Raw genomic sequence first — 15710 nt, 5'->3', positions numbered from 1 at the left:
CATCCCTCCCCAAAATACATCGTACACTAAAATGTACAAATAAAAACTCCTCCCTCACGCTCCAGCGGCAGAAAAAAAGAATACATATACAGTACAGACCAAAAGTTTGGACACACCTTCTCATTTAAAGATTTTTCTGTATTTTCTTGACTATGAAAATTGTACATTCACACTGAAGGCATCAAAACTATGAATTAACACATGTGGAATTATATACTTAACAAAAAAGTGTGAAACAACTGAAAATATGTCTTATATTCTAGGTTCTTCAAAGTAGCCACCTTTTGCTTTGATGACTGCTTTGCACACTCTTGGCATTCTCTTGATGAGCTTCAAGAGGTAGTCACCGGAAATGGTCTTCCAACAATCTTGAAGGAGTTCCCAGAGATGCTTAGCACTTGTTGCCCCTTTTGCCTCCACTCTGCGGTCCAGCTCACCCCAAACCATCTCGATTGGGTTCAGGTCTGGTGACTGTGGAGGCCAGGTCATCTGGCGTAGCACCCCATCACTCTCCTTCTTGGTCAAATAGCCCTTACACAGCCTGGAGGTGTGTTTGGGGTTATTGTCCTGTTGAAAAATAAACGATGGTCCAACTAAACGCAAACCGGATGGAATAGCATGCCGCTGCAAGATGCTGTGGTAGCCATGCTGGTTCAGTATGCCTTCAATTTTGAATAAATCCCCAACAGTGTCACCAGCAAAGCACCCCCACACCTCCTCCTCCATGCTTCACGGTGGGAACCAGGCATGTAGAGTCCATCCGTTCACCTTTTCTGCGTCGCACAAAGACACGGTGGTTGAAACCAAAGATCTCAAATTTGGACTCATCAGACCAAAGCACAGATTTCCACTGGTCTAATGTCCATTCCTTGTGTTCTTTAGCCCAAACAAGTCTCTTCTGCTTGTTGCCTGTCCTTAGCAGTGGTTTCCTAGCAGCTATTTTACCATGAAGGCCTGCTGCACAAAGTCTCCTCTTAACAGTTGTTGAAGAGATGTGTCTGCTGCTAGAACTCTGTGTGGCATAGACCTGGTCTCTAATCTGAGCTGCTGTTAACCTGCGATTTCTGAGGCTGGTGACTCGGATAAACTTATCCTCAGAAGCAGAGGTGACTCTTGGTCTTCCTTTCCTGGGGCGGTCCTCATGTGAGCCAGTTTCTTTGTAGCACTTGATGGTTTTTGCAACTGCCCTTGGGGACACTTTCAAAGTTTGCCCAATTTTTCGGACTGACTGACCTTCATTTCTTAAAGTAATGATGGCCACTTGTTTTTCTTTACTTTGCTGCTTTTTTCTTGCCATAATACAAATTCTAACAGTCTATTCAGTAGGACTATCAGCTGTGTATCCACCAGACTTCTGCACAACACAACTGATGGTCCCAACCCCATTTATAAGGCAAGAAATCCCACTTATTAAACCTGACAGGGCACACCTGTGAAGTGAAAACCATTTCCGGTGACTACCTCTTGAAGCTCATCAAGAGAATGCCAAGAGTGTGCAAAGCAGTCATCAAAGCAAAAGGTGGCTCCTTTGAAGAACCTAGAATATAAGACATATTTTCAGTTGTTTCACACTTTTTTGTTAAGTATATAATTCCACATGTGTTAATTCATAGCTTTGGTGCCTTCAGTGTGAATGTACAATTTTCATAGTCATGAAAATACAGAAATTTCTATCAATGAGGTGTGTCCAAACTTTCGGTCTGTACTATATATACAATATATATTTTATAGATACAGTGAAGGAAATAAGTATTTAATCCCTTACTGTTTTTGTAAGTTTGCGCACTGACAAAGACATGAATAGTCTATAATTTTAAGGGTAGGTAATTTTATCATTGAGAGATAGAATATCCCCAAAAAATCAAGAAAATCTCATTGTATAAATTAAATTTATTTGCATTTTGCAGTGAGAAATAAGTATTTGATCCCCTACAAACCATTGAGTTCTGGCTCCTACAGCCCAGTAAGGCTATGTGCCCACGATGCAGAAATGAAGCAGAAAATTTCTGCAGCATTTCTGCATCTCCCTGGCAGAAAAAACGCATGCAGATTGTACATGCAGATTGTGCATGCGTTTTTCCTGCAGAATACATGCGGAATACATGCGGATTCACATGCGTTTCCGCATGCAGATTGACAAGCGCTTTCCAGGCGATAGCATCACTTGGAAAGTGCTTGACAGCTAGGTCACACTGTATAAATCCATGCAGACAGCAAACAGCATGTATTTATACAGTGTGAACCGTAAAAATTAAAACAAATAAAGCTATACTCACCCCCGAGGCCCCGGCGTGGCTGCAGCGCTGCTTCCTGGCTGGTTCCCAGCTGCCGGCATATCGCGAGACAGAGCGGTGAAGGGCCTGCGGTCACATGACTGTGACATCACCGCAGGTCCTCAAGCGATGCCGGCATTCAGAGAGAAGACGCCGGACAGGTGAGTATAAACTTTATTTGTTATTTTATTCTTTTTTTACAGGTACAATGGTACCCAGGTCTGGATGAGAGTCTCCTCTCCTCCAGAACTGGGTACCATCCGCACATAGAGACGCATAGAAGCCGCTTGTAGAAATGTACAGTCGCAGTTTCTATGCGTCTCAATGCAAGTCAATGGCGGGAGTTCCGCTGCACTTCCGCAAAATTAAATGACATGCTGCGGATTTTTGTACGTAGCATAAACACTGCGGAAAAATCCGCAGCATGTGCATAGAACATGCGGAATCCCCTTGGGGACCATGGGGTGCGGATTACCTAGCGTTTTACAAGCGTTTACGCTGCGGAAATTCCGCAGCATAAACGCTTGAAAAACGCTACGTGGGCACCCAGCCTTAGACGCTCCTAATCAACTCATTACCTGCATTTTAGACAGCTGTCTTACATAGTCACCTGTATAAAAGACTCCTGTCCACAGACTCCATTAATCAGTCAGACTCTAACCTCTACAACATGGGCAAGACCAAAGAGCTTTGTAAGGATGTCAGGGACAAGATCATAGACCTGCACAAAGCTGGAATGGGCTACAAAACCATAAGTAAGACTCTGGGTGAGAAGGAGAGAACTGTTGGTGCAATAGTAAGAAAATGGAAGAAATACAAAATGACTGTCAATCGACATCGATCTGGGGCACCATGCAAAATCTCACCTCGTGGGGTATCCTTGATCATGAGGAAGGTGAGAGATCAGCCTAAAACTACACGGGGGGAACTTGTTAATGATCTCAAGGCAGCTGGTACCACAGTCACCAAACCATTGGTAACACATTACGCCTTAAAGGTTTAAAATCCTGCAGTGCCCGCAAGGTCCCCCTGCTCAAGAAGGCACATGTGCAGGCCCGTCTGAAGTTTGCCAATGAACACCTGGATGATTCTGTGAGTTATTGGGAGAAGGTGCTGTGGTCAGATGAGACAAAAATTTAGCTCTTTGGCATTAACTCAACTCACCGTGTTTGGAGGAAGAGAAATGCTGCCTATGACCCAAAGAACACCATCCCCACTGTCAAGCATGCAGGTGGAAACATTATGTTTTGGTGGTGTTTCTCTGCTAAGGGCACAGGACTACTTCACTGCATCAGTGGGAGAATGGATGGAGCCATGTAACGTAAAATCCTGAGTGACAACCTCCTTTCCTCCGCCAGGACATTGTTTTGGGTCATTGTCTTGCTGGAAGACTCAGCCACGACCCATTTTTATACAGACAAGGCAACAAAGGAGTGGCTCAAAAAGAAGCACAGTAAGGACACGGAGTGGCCTAGCCAGTCTCCAGAGCTTAATCTCATAGAAAACTTATGGAGGGAGTTGAAGCTCCGAGTTGCCAAGCGACAGCCTCAAAATCTGAATGATTTAGAGATGATCTGCAAAGAGGAGTGGACCAAAACTCCTCCTGACATGTGCGCAACCCTCATCATCAACTACAAACAACGTCTGACTGCTGTGCTTGCCAACAAAGGTTTTGCCACCAAGTATTAAGTGTTGTTTGCCAGAGGGATCAAATACTTATTTCTCACTGCAAAATGCAAAAAAATATCTAATTTAAACAATGTGATTTTCTTGATTTTTTTGGGGATATTCTATCTCTCAATGTTAAAATTCCCCTACCCTTAAAATTATAGACTGTTCATGTCTTTGTCAATGGGCAAATTTACAAAAACAGCAAGGGATCAAATACTTATTTCCTTCACTGAATATATATATATATATATATATATATATATATATTTTTTTTTAAATTTTAAGCCACTACGATATTAAAATAAAAAACGATACGAGTTTTGTATCGCACCGACCTATGGAATTATCACTTGCACGATGAATGTTGAAAAAATAAAGGCCAAAAAACAATGGAGAAACTGAATTTTTCCCCCCATTTTTCAGTACATTACACGGTAAAATAAGGGAATCTGTCAGTAGGATCAACCTTCCTAAGCCATCTATACGGGTATGTAGGTCATAGGAAGCTGAATAAAATGATACCTTGATATCTGATGTCTTATCCCAGAGAAATCAAGTTTTTCTTAATATGTAAATGAGCTGTTCAGATCTATGGGCCGGACATAGATCTCCCAGAGAATCTGCCTTCTGTGATTAGTTTTAATAAAGGTTTCCTTTAACGTCTAATAAGTTTGGTTAAAGGGAAGCTATCCCTCAGGAAAACCACCTACTGTTTAAAGCAAGTTTTTGTGTTTAAAACTATATTGGCAATATATTTATCACTGTGTATTCAAATTAAAATAAAAAACTTGAAATTCTCACACTGGCCCCAGGGTCTTTTTTTTTAGACTCAACATCCAGTTGTTTTAGGGAATAACACATGTACATTAGCAAATGCGGTTATGTACATTTGTTATTTCCTGAAACAGGATGTTGAATCTAAAATTACTTTTCTATTGAGACATCTAATGAGCGTGTGCAGAGGTCATTGAAGGGAAGGGGAGGTGTGACACCACCTATGATGATTGATGGCTCCTGTGTTTACCTGTCCTCGTAATCCTGCCTCTGCTGATCAGGAAAACTGCTGTAAACACTTTCCGAAAGGACAAACTATGAGTATAAATAGAGTAAAAATTAAGATTTTTTTTTTTCCATTTCAGATCCTTATATGAAATACATATTCTCAAAAAAATCAATAACACAAAAACCTGATTTAAAATAAAGATAATTTTATAAGTGTCCCTTTAACTGGACAATCCCTTTTAATATACTTCTTTTCTCCTCCCCCCAGTAATGATGACGATTCAGAAACGCCGACCACTTCGAAATCTAATGTGGGAAAGAAACGACGAGACAGATTAAAGACTCAGGCCGAGGAAAATAACCAAGAGCTGGAGTCTGCGGCTGTGTCGTCACCAAATGCGGAGACAGGTCCCCACAATATTCACCCAATGGCCAAACCACCGCCGAAGGAGGCGGCAATCGTTGAGGAGAAACTAGCAGCCAACACTTCTCCAATTGTGAAGAGTAAGGACAAGGAGAAACTAGTAGCCAACACTTCTCCAATTGTGAAGAGTAAGGACAAGGAGAAAGTAGCAGCCAACACTCCACAATCAGAGAAGGGTAAGGACAAGCAGACTCTGTCCAAACAGAGGAAAGTCTCCCTGACCACAAAGGCCGGCGCAAGCAGCTCAGCCAAGAGGAAGAAGCAGAAAAGGAAGGGCGGCTGTCTGCTGAGCAATAGGCTGATGCTGGGCGGGCGAGAGTTCAGCGGGCAGCGGCTGCAGGCGTACGGCCTCAACCCCAAGAAGCTGAAGTACAAACAGCTGGACCTGGAGAGGAGAAAACAGAAGAAGAAGCAGCAAAAGAAGAAGAAGAAGAGCGGAAAGCCGGAGTAACCGCACGTTGCACCGACCACAGAAGGAACTTTATTAATAAAAAACAAAAAAGACTTTATTCCCCCCAATAATAAAGCAATTTCCACAATATACAGACCTCATGTTCCAGGTTGAGAACTCGTCTCCAGAGATCTCTTCAGATTAGGGTATTTATAGGGTAAAATCGTCTGCTGATCCCTCCCAGACTGGTGCCTGGTGTCTGTGTGCTCTCACAATTACCGTTCCTCTGTTGTGCCTCCTCCCAGTGTTTGACTTGACCTTTCCCACCATCGATAGGGGATGTTTTTAGACGCCGACACCGTCCAATCGGTGTTGTGATGCACCCTATTTATAAGGCCTGGTTTTTAATGTTGTCAAATGTTAACAGGAGGAATAACAGAGGGATGGCACAACACACAGTGTAGGAGAAGTGGCAGTCCGTATTTAAGGTGCTCTATACATGCCCTAATGTAAAGATGTCTGTCTGGGGAGACTCAGAAATAAAAGTACATGAAGACGGAGTTACAAGTACAGTGCATTAATCTGTGACCCATCCATGGCCGTTCAGTACCACGAGGCAGGACGGGGATCCACTAACTCCACCTGTGGGACACGGCTGATCCCTGCAGTTACCCCTGGAGGTCCGTGGCTCGTATATGGAGTGCAGGGTGCCACAAACCAGTCCAGATCCAGCAGATATCAGCCAATTGCTTGGATGACAGTTCCCTAAACCCACCGCCCCCTAATAACACATCCCACATGAGGTGTCCTTGGGGTCCCCCTTTATATTGGGGGGGGGGGGCGACTTACTAGCTGCCCCTTCACAGTGAACTATTTTTTATATAGCTTGCCAGTTCAGGGGGGGGGGGGGGGGGGAGGGGAAAGAAAAGTTTAAAAACTTCAAATATGGCGGCACAAGTGCTGCTACCTTCCAAGCCCTGACCCTTCTTCTTGGCAGAGGTCTGAGGTCGGACCCCCCAATCCCCGCTAGTGTATGTAAAAAGCTTACTGAACGAGGAGGGTGTAAGGAGATAAACTATTTGCAGAAACAGCGCCACTCTTGTGCAGGGGCAGTGTACGGTATTGCAGTTTAGCTGTATTACCGCCCATGGCCATGCGTGGCGCTATTTCTGGAATTACACAGGTCTCGGCTGAGCTGACAGTGATTCACTACAAGTGTAAAAAGATCCGTAACAGCAATGTTCAGAAAAGCGGGGTCACTCCTGGTGTGAAGTGTAAGCCCCCCGCGTTATAGGAACTCAAACTCATCGGAGCTGGGTCTCTTCGCCATCCGATGAGCCCGGGCGTAAGAGGAGTGCGGCAGCGCCTCCGGCAGGTACAGTTCCTGAGCGTGGCCTTCTGAGACGCTGAACACAGGATACTTCTCCTCTGCGGACGGAGAGCTCAACACCTAGAGGGCGAGAGGCGAAAGTGAGGAACCCCCCAAAACAATGTCCCCCTAAAGTGCAGGGAATAAATGACCACCCCTGATAAGACTGCCGGCTGCAGCACATCAATGCCAGGCAGGCGCCATAAAGCCGTGTCAGCCCCAAAGCACAATGTGCACCGCTAAGCCTGTCCTGTACCTTCGTCAGATGGTCACAAAGGGCCCCGAACTCTGCGCGATTCCGGGCGTAAAACGCGATGGTGCAGCTGGGATCCATCTTAACGATCGACATCTTACGTGGAGAACCACAGTGAAAAGTCTGAAGAACAAAATGTGATCACTGCAAATCCTCCTAACATTTATATAGAGACCTCACAATACTGTACCTTATCTATCTACTGATTGTACTCAAGAGCTGCACTCACAATTCTGCTGGTTGCTATTGGAATCATTCAACAAGCTTGTCATCAGAAGCAACTAACTGTAGAGCTCATGTAATGCAGCAAGACGTCCCTACATCAGATCTCTTGTCAAATAGACTTCAGCCTTATGTATACAGCTCTGGAGTATAATCCAGGATCAGTAATGTATGTACACAGTGACTGCACCAGCAGAATAGTGAGTGCAGCTCGGGAGTATAATCCAGGATCAGTAATGTATGTACACAGTGACTGCACCAGCAGAATAGTGAGTGCAGCTCTGTTGTATAATATAGGATGTAACTCAGGATCAGTAATGTAATGTATGTACACAGTGACTGCACCAGCAGAATAGTGAGTGCAGCTCGGGAGTATAATCCAGGATCAGTAATGTATGTACACAGTGACTGCACCAGCAGAATAGTGAGTGCAGCTCTGGAGTATAATACAGGATGTAACTCAGGATCAGTACAGGATCAGTAATGTAATGTATGTACACAGTGACTGCACCAGCAGAATAGTGAGTGCAGCTCTGGAGTATAATACAGGATGTAACTCAGGATCAGTACAGGATCAGTAATGTAATGTATGTACACAGTGACTGCACCAGCAGAATAGTGAGTGCAGCTCTGGAGTATAATACAGGATGTAACTCAGGATCAGTACAGGATCAGTAATGTAATGTATGTACACAGTGACTGCACCAGCAGAATAGTGAGTGCAGCTCTGGAGTATAATACAAGATGTAACACAGGATCAGTAATGTAATGTGTGTGCACAGTGACTGCACCAGCAGAATAGTGAGTGCAGCTCTGGAGTATAATACAGGATGTAACCCAGGATCAGTAATGTAATGTATGTACACAGTGACAGCACCAGCAGAATAGTGAGTGCAGCTCTGGAGTATAATACAGGATGTAACTCAGGATCAGTACAGGATCAGTAATGTAATGTATGTACACAGTGACTGCACCAGCAGAATAGTGAGTGCATCTCTGGAGTATAATACAGGATGTAACTCAGGATCAGTAATGTAATGTATGTACACAGTGACTGCACCAGCAGAATAGTGAGTGCAGCTCTGGAGTATAATACAGCGTGTAACTCAGGATCAGTAATGTAATGTATGTACACAGTGACTGCACCAGCAGAATAGTGAGTGCAGCTCTGGAGTATAATACAAGATGTAACACAGGATCAGTAATGTAATGTGTGTGCACAGTGACTGCACCAGCAGAATAGTGAGTGCAGCTCTGGAGTATAATACAGGATGTAACCCAGGATCAGTAATGTAATGTATGTACACAGTGACAGCACCAGCAGAATAGTGAGTGCAGCTCTGGAGTATAATACAGGATGTAACTCAGGATCAGTAATGTAATGTATGTACACAGTGACTGGACCAGCAGAATAGTGAATGCAGCTCTGAGGTATAATACAGGATGTAACTCAGGATCAGTACAGGATCTGTAATGTATGTACACAGTGACTGGACCAGCAGAATAGTGAATGCAGCTCTGAGGTATAATACAGGATGTAACTCAGGATCAGTACAGGATCTGTAATGTATGTACACAGTGACTGCACCAGCAGAATAGTGAGTGCAGCTCTGGAGTATAATACAGGATGTAACCCAGGATCAGTAATGTAATGAGTGTACACAGTGACTGCACCAGCAGAATAGTGAGTGCAGCTCTGGAGTATAATACAAGCTGTAACACAGGATTAGTAATGTAATGTGTGTACACAGTGACTGCGCCATCAGAATAGTGAGTGCAGCTCTGGGGTATAATACAGGATGTAGCTCAGGATCAGTACAGGATCAGTAATGTACAGGATCAGTACACAGTGACTGCACCAGCAGAATAGTGAGTGCAGCTCTGGGGTATAATACAGGATGTAGCTCAGGATCAGTACAGGATCAGTAATGTAATGAATATACACAGTGACTGCACCAGCAGCATAGTGAGTGCAGCTCTGAGGTATAATACAGGATGTAACTCAGGATCAGTAATGTAACGTATGTACACAGTGACTGCACCAGCAGAATAGTGAGTGCAGCTCTGAGGTATAATACAGGATGTAACTCGGGATCAGTAGTGTAATGTATGTACACAGTGACTGCACCAGCAGAATAGTGAGTGCAGCTCTGAGGTATAATACAGGATGTAACTCAGGATCAGTACAGGCTCAGTAATGTAATGTATGTACACAGTGACTGCACCAGCAGAATAGTGAGTGCAGCTCTGGGGTATAATACAGGATGTAACTCAGGATCAGTACAGGATCAGTAATGTAATGTATGTACACAGTGACTGCACCAGCAGAATAGTGAGTGCAGCTCTGGAGTATAATACAGGATGTAACTCAGGATCAGTACAGGATCAGTAATGTAATGTATGTACACAGTGACTGCACCAGCAGAATAGTGAGTGCAGCTCTGGGGTATAATACAGGATGTAACTCAGGATCAGTAATGCAATGTATGTACACAGTGACTGCACCAGCAGAATAGTGAGTGCAGCTCTGGAGTATAATACAGGATGTAACTCAGGATCAGTACAGGATCAGTAATGTAATGTATGTACACAGTGACTGCACCAGCAGAATAGAGAGTGCAGCTCTGGAGTATAATACAGGAGGTAACTCAGGATCAGTAATGTAATGTGTGTACACAGTGACTGCACCAGCAGAATAGTGAGTGCAGCTCTGGAGTACAATACAGGATGTAACTCAGGATCAGTAATGTAATGTATGTACACAGTGACTGCACCAGCAGAATAGTGAGTGCAGCTCTGGGGTATAATACAGGATGTAACTCAGGATCAGTAATGTAATGTATGTACACAGTGACTGCACCAGCAGAATAGAGAGTGCAGCTCTGGGGTATAATACAGGATATAACTCAGGATCAGTAATGTATGTACACAGTGACTGCATCAGCAGAATAGTGAGTGCAGCTCTGGGGTATAATACAGAATGTAACTCAGGATCAGTAATGTATGTACACAGTGACTGCATCTGCAGAATAGTGAGTGCAGCTCTGGAGTATAATACAAGATGTAACACAGGATCAGTAATGTAATGTGTGTGCACAGTGACTGCACCAGCAGAATAGTGAGTGCAGCTCTGGAGTATAATACAAGATGTAACACAGGATCAGTAATGTAATGTGTGTGCACAGTGACTGCACCAGCAGAATAGTGAGTGCAGCTCTGGAGTATAATACAGGAGGTTACTCAGGATCAGTAATGTAATGTATGTACACAGTGACTGCACCAGCAGAATAGTGAGTGCAGCTCTGGGGTATAATACAGGATGTAACTCAATGTATGTACACAGTGACTGCACCAGCAGAATAGTGAGTGCAGCTCTGGGGTATAATACAGGATGTAACTCAGGATCAGTAATGTAATGTATATACACAGTGACTGCACCAGCAGAATAGTGAGTGCAGCTCTGGAGTATAATACAGGATGTAACTCAGGATCAGTAATGTAATGTATGTATACAGTGACTGCACCAGCAGAATAGAGAGTGCAGCTCTGGGGTATAATACAGGATATAACTCAGGATCAGTAATGTATGTACACAGTGACTGCATCAGCAGAATAGTGAGTGCAGCTCTGGGGTATAATACAGAATGTAACTCAGGATCAGTAATGTATGTACACAGTGACTGCATCTGCAGAATAGTGAGTGCAGCTCTGGAGTATAATACAGGATGTAACTCAGGATCAGTACAGGATAAGTAATGTAATGTATGTACACAGTGAGTGCACCAGCAGAACAGTGAGTGCAGCTCTGGAGTATAATACAGGATGTAACTCAGAATCAGAAATGTAATGTGGATGTAGACATTGCAGAATACACTTTTACACCCTTGCGTTCGGCAGACAGATCTCCATACTCACATCCAGTGGGAAGTCGGCGGTGCCGGTGTCTACATGCGCCTGGCAGTAATGTGGATCCAGGTATAACAGATGATTATCTGATAAAACAAGACTTCCATTATGTGCAGGAATATGGTGTACAGACCCCAGTACAATAGGACGCACATTGTGACTACACATCACTCATCTGTCGGGGTCCTGGTAAAGCAGCAGGACCTGAGCGGCCCCCTCACAGTTTTCCCTGCGCAGGGGGCGTGGCTGCAGCTGGGAAGTGTCACAGACGAGATCTTTATCTTTTCTTATATAAAGCGGTTTTAGTAGACGTGGATACCCTTTTAATATGAATGTTAAACGGATTTCCAAAAGCAATAAACAGGACAGGTCATAAATATCCGATCAACGGGGGTCCAGCACCCGGGACCCCCACTATCACCTCGTTGCAAATGCTGAGGCAGCTGGAAGTAAACCACTTGTACACCACCTAGTGGCGGTTCACCGATACTGCAGCTCCGCTCCCATTCGCTTTAATGATGAGAGGACTGGATCACCCGCTGGTGATGGGGCAGGATCACTGACCTTGGTAACCAATGAAATAAAGCGAATGTTTCGGTTTTCCTCCTATGATGCCCACACACGCCGGCATCTGCAGGAACTCCTGAAAATAAAGAGGACGATGATTACTGTAATCACTGCTCTATCACATGCTGGACGTGATTTACATGTATTATGTACTCCAGAGCTGCATTCAGAATTCTGCCAGGGTAACCGAGCACGTGCCCCATGGGTGATAACATGGGGCGCGGGAGCTGGAGGGGGCGCTCTACGTCTTACCTTAATGCACTGCTTATACACCGGGTTGAAGCTCTCTCCGCCAAGACGTACGGGGATGAGGATGATGACCGCTCTTCCTGTGCTGCCCGTATCTGTGACCGGATCTTCCGTACCCAGCAGCTGCTCCACGTCTGCCCTGTACACTGAGGGGACACAAAGGGTTAATGATGACACCGGTCGCCCCGCTCAGTCCCATCCCTCATGGCGCCTCGTACCTGTACAGTCCTGAGACACGTACACCGACAGCTCCGGCACCTGAGGGGACGTCTCCAGAGCTTTCCTGGGAACACAAAGTAGGGAAAGGCACGAGTTGTAGCCTGAGGATGTATTCTGGCCAGCAGGGGGAGCTACAGAATATAGCGCCAGTGTGGGACGGGACCCCCAAATATATTCAAAATAAAGGGGATACCTCAGTGATGTTGGGACTATCACCAACACAAGGCTCACGAAAAAGTACTTAAAAAAAAAAAAAAGTGCAGTGCAGGGGGGTATCCTGCTGTGACTACTGTAGAGGGGTCGCCTGCTGTGACTACTGGAGAAGCGGGTCGCCTTCTGTGACTACTGGGGAAGGTGCGGGTCGTCTGCTGTGACTACTGGGGACGGGTCACCTGCTGTGACTACTGAAGAGGGGTCGCCTGCTGTGACTACTGAAGAGGGGTCGCCTGCTGTGACTACTGAAGAGGGGTCGCCTGCTGTGACTACTGAAGAGGGGTCGCCTGCTGTGACTACTGAAGAGGGGTCGCCTGCTGTGACTACTGAAGAGGGGTCGCCTGCTGTGACTACTGAAGAGGGGTCGCCTGCTGTGACTACTGAAGAGGGGTCGCCTGCTGTGACTACTGAAGAGGGGTCGCCTGCTGTGACTACTGAAGAGGGGTCGCCCGCTGTGACTACTGAAGAGGGGTCGCCCGCTGTGACTACTGGGGGAGCAGGGGAGGGGTCGCCCGCTGTGACTACTGGGGGAGCAGGGGAGGGGTCGCCCGCTGTGACTACTGGGGGAGCAGGGGAGGGGTCGCCTGATGTGACTACTGGGGGAGCAGGGGAGGGGTCGCCTGATGTGACTACTGGGGGAGCAGGGGAGGGGTCGCCTGATGTGACTAGTGGGGAGGGGTCGCCTGCTGTGACTACTGGGGGAGCAGGGGAGGGGTCGCCCGCTGTGACTACTGGGGGAGCAGGGGAGGGGTCGCCCGCTGTGACTACTGGGGGAGCAGGGGAGGGGTCGCCCGCTGTGACTACTGGGGGAGCAGGGGAGGGGTCGCCCGCTGTGACTACTGGGGGAGCAGGGGAGGGGTCGCCTGATGTGACTACTGGGGGAGCAGGGGAGGGGTCGCCTGATGTGACTAGTGGGGAGGGGTCGCCTGCTGTGACTACTGGGGGAGCAGGGGGGGGGGGGTCGCCTGCTGTGACTACTGAGGGAGCTGTGATGTACTTTCTAGGAAAAAAACTGAAATTGTGTAAAAAACAAAGACAAAAGCAGTTTTTACCCCTCACATCCATAGCAGGGAAGTGAGAACACAGTGAAATCACAGCCAGGATCAGTCACAGCCGCCTGCTGTCCTCTCACCTCAGGATGTGAGCCACAATGCTGGGGCCGTACCAGTCTCCTGCTTTCTTGCCGAGGCTTCCCCCTAATTTCACCATGTGATGGAGACCAAAGGGAGCATCGGGGCCGTCTGACAGCCACCGCAGGACGTCCCTGTGGATGAGCTCCTGGTGAGGGGTCTGTACAGGGGGTCTGGGGGGAAAGGAGGTCGGGCAACAGTACAGGTGACTAGAAGGGGAAACGGGGGACGATAAAGAAGAGAAAGAATGAAGGGAATGCGGGGAGGAGGAACGGAGGGGCTCCATCTCCACGAAAAGGGTGTTCAGTGCTTCTGGCCAGCACCAATCTGAGCAGAAGAGAGAATCTCATCAGTACAGAACATATCTAAGCTTTATTATACTTATAGGGGGCAGTATTATAGTAGTTATATTCTTGTACATAGGGGGCAGTATTATAGTAGTTATATTCTTGTACATAGGAGCAGTATTATAGTAGTTATATTCTTGTACATAGGGGGCAGTATTATAGTAGTTATATTCTTGTACATAGGGGGCAGTATTATAGTAGTTATATTCTTGTACATAGAAGCAGTATTATAATAGTTATATTCTTGTACATAAGGGCAGTATTATAGTAGTTATATTCTTGTACATAAGGGCAGTATTATAGTAGTTATATTCTTGTACATAGGGGGCAGTATTATAGTAGTTATATTCTTGTACATAGGGGGCAGTATTATAGTAGTTATATTCTTGTACATAGGAGCAGTATTATAGTAGTTATATTCTTGTACATAGGGGACAGTATTATAGTAGTTATATTCTTGTACATAGGGGCAGTATTATAGTAATTATATTCATGTACATAGGGGGCAGTATTATAGTAGTTATATTCTTGTACATAGGGGCAGTATTATAGTAGTTATATTCTTGTACACAGGGGGCAGTATTATAGTAGTTATATTCTTGTACATAGGGATAGTATTATAGTAGTTATATTCTTGTACATAGGGACATTATAGTAGTTATATTCTTGTACATAGGGGGCAGTATTATAGTAGTTATATTCTTGTACATAGGGGGCAGTATTATAGTAGTTATATTCTTGTACATAGGGGGCAGTATTATAGTAGTTATATTCTTGTACATAGGGGCAGTATTATAGTAGTTATATTCTTGTACATAGGGGCAGTATTATAGTAGTTATATTCTTGTACATAGGGGCAGTATTATAGTAGTTATATTCTTGTACATAGCAGCAGTATTATATTAGTTATATTCTTGTACATAGGAGCAGTATTATATTAGTTATATTCTTGTACATAGGGGCAGTATTATAGTAGTTATATTCTTGTACATAAGGGCAGTATTATAGTAGTTATATTCTTGTACATAAGGGCAGTATTATAGTAGTTATATTCTTGTACATAGGAGCAGTATTATATTAGTTATATTCTTGTACATAGGAGCAGTATTATATTAGTTATATTCTTGTACATAGGGGCAGTATTATAGTAGTTATATTCTTGTACATAAGGGCAGTATTATAGTAGTTATATTCTTGTACATAAGGGCAGTATTATAGTAGTTATATTCTTGTACATAGGGGACAGTATTATAGTAGTTATATTCTTGTACATAGGGGGCAGTATTATAGTAGTTATATCCTTGTACATAAGGGCAGTATTATAGTAGTTATATTCTTGTACATAGGGGACAGTATTATAGTAGTTATATTCTTGTACATAGGGGCAGTATTATAGTAATTATATTCATGTACATAGGGGGCAGTATTATAGTAGTTATATTCTTGTACATAGGGGCAGTATTATAGTAGTTAT

The 15710-nt window shown here is 44.7% G+C and overlaps 2 protein-coding genes across 6 annotated transcripts in view; one reads left to right on the top strand and one right to left on the bottom strand.

Annotated features, from left to right (window-relative positions):
- KRI1 (KRI1 homolog) overlaps nucleotides 1–5911 on the top strand; it is a 32770-nt gene extending 26859 nt beyond the window's left edge. Inside the window, exon 19 of the mRNA XM_073654178.1 lies at nucleotides 5215–5911. Coding sequence (XP_073510279.1) covers nucleotides 5215–5821 — 607 coding nt within the window. The 3' untranslated portion in view covers nucleotides 5822–5911. The remainder of the gene's footprint in view (nucleotides 1–5214) is intronic.
- The window catches only part of ATG4D (autophagy related 4D cysteine peptidase), a 32570-nt gene continuing 22693 nt past the window's right edge, over nucleotides 5834–15710 (bottom strand). For all 5 annotated transcript variants that reach the window (XM_073654182.1, XM_073654179.1, XM_073654180.1 and 2 more), the window contains exons 5-11: nucleotides 13892–14216; nucleotides 12546–12610; nucleotides 12331–12473; nucleotides 12076–12154; nucleotides 11521–11597; nucleotides 7387–7506; nucleotides 5834–7211 (exon numbers count right to left, since the gene is read on the bottom strand). In XM_073654182.1, the coding sequence (XP_073510283.1) occupies nucleotides 7050–7211; nucleotides 7387–7506; nucleotides 11521–11597; nucleotides 12076–12154; nucleotides 12331–12473; nucleotides 12546–12610; nucleotides 13892–14216 (971 nt within the window). In that variant the 3' untranslated portion in view covers nucleotides 5834–7049. The remainder of the gene's footprint in view (nucleotides 7212–7386; nucleotides 7507–11520; nucleotides 11598–12075; nucleotides 12155–12330; nucleotides 12474–12545; nucleotides 12611–13891; nucleotides 14217–15710) is intronic.

The sequence above is a fragment of the Phyllobates terribilis genome, unplaced genomic scaffold (assembly GCF_046119375.1).
Source record: "Phyllobates terribilis strain yellow unplaced genomic scaffold, ASM4611937v1 Scaffold_11__3_contigs__length_659146591, whole genome shotgun sequence".
Lineage (NCBI taxonomy): Eukaryota > Metazoa > Chordata > Amphibia > Anura > Dendrobatidae > Phyllobates > Phyllobates terribilis.
The sequence above is the reverse complement of the archived record's forward strand: the minus strand, read 5'-3'. Positions and strand labels throughout refer to the sequence as shown.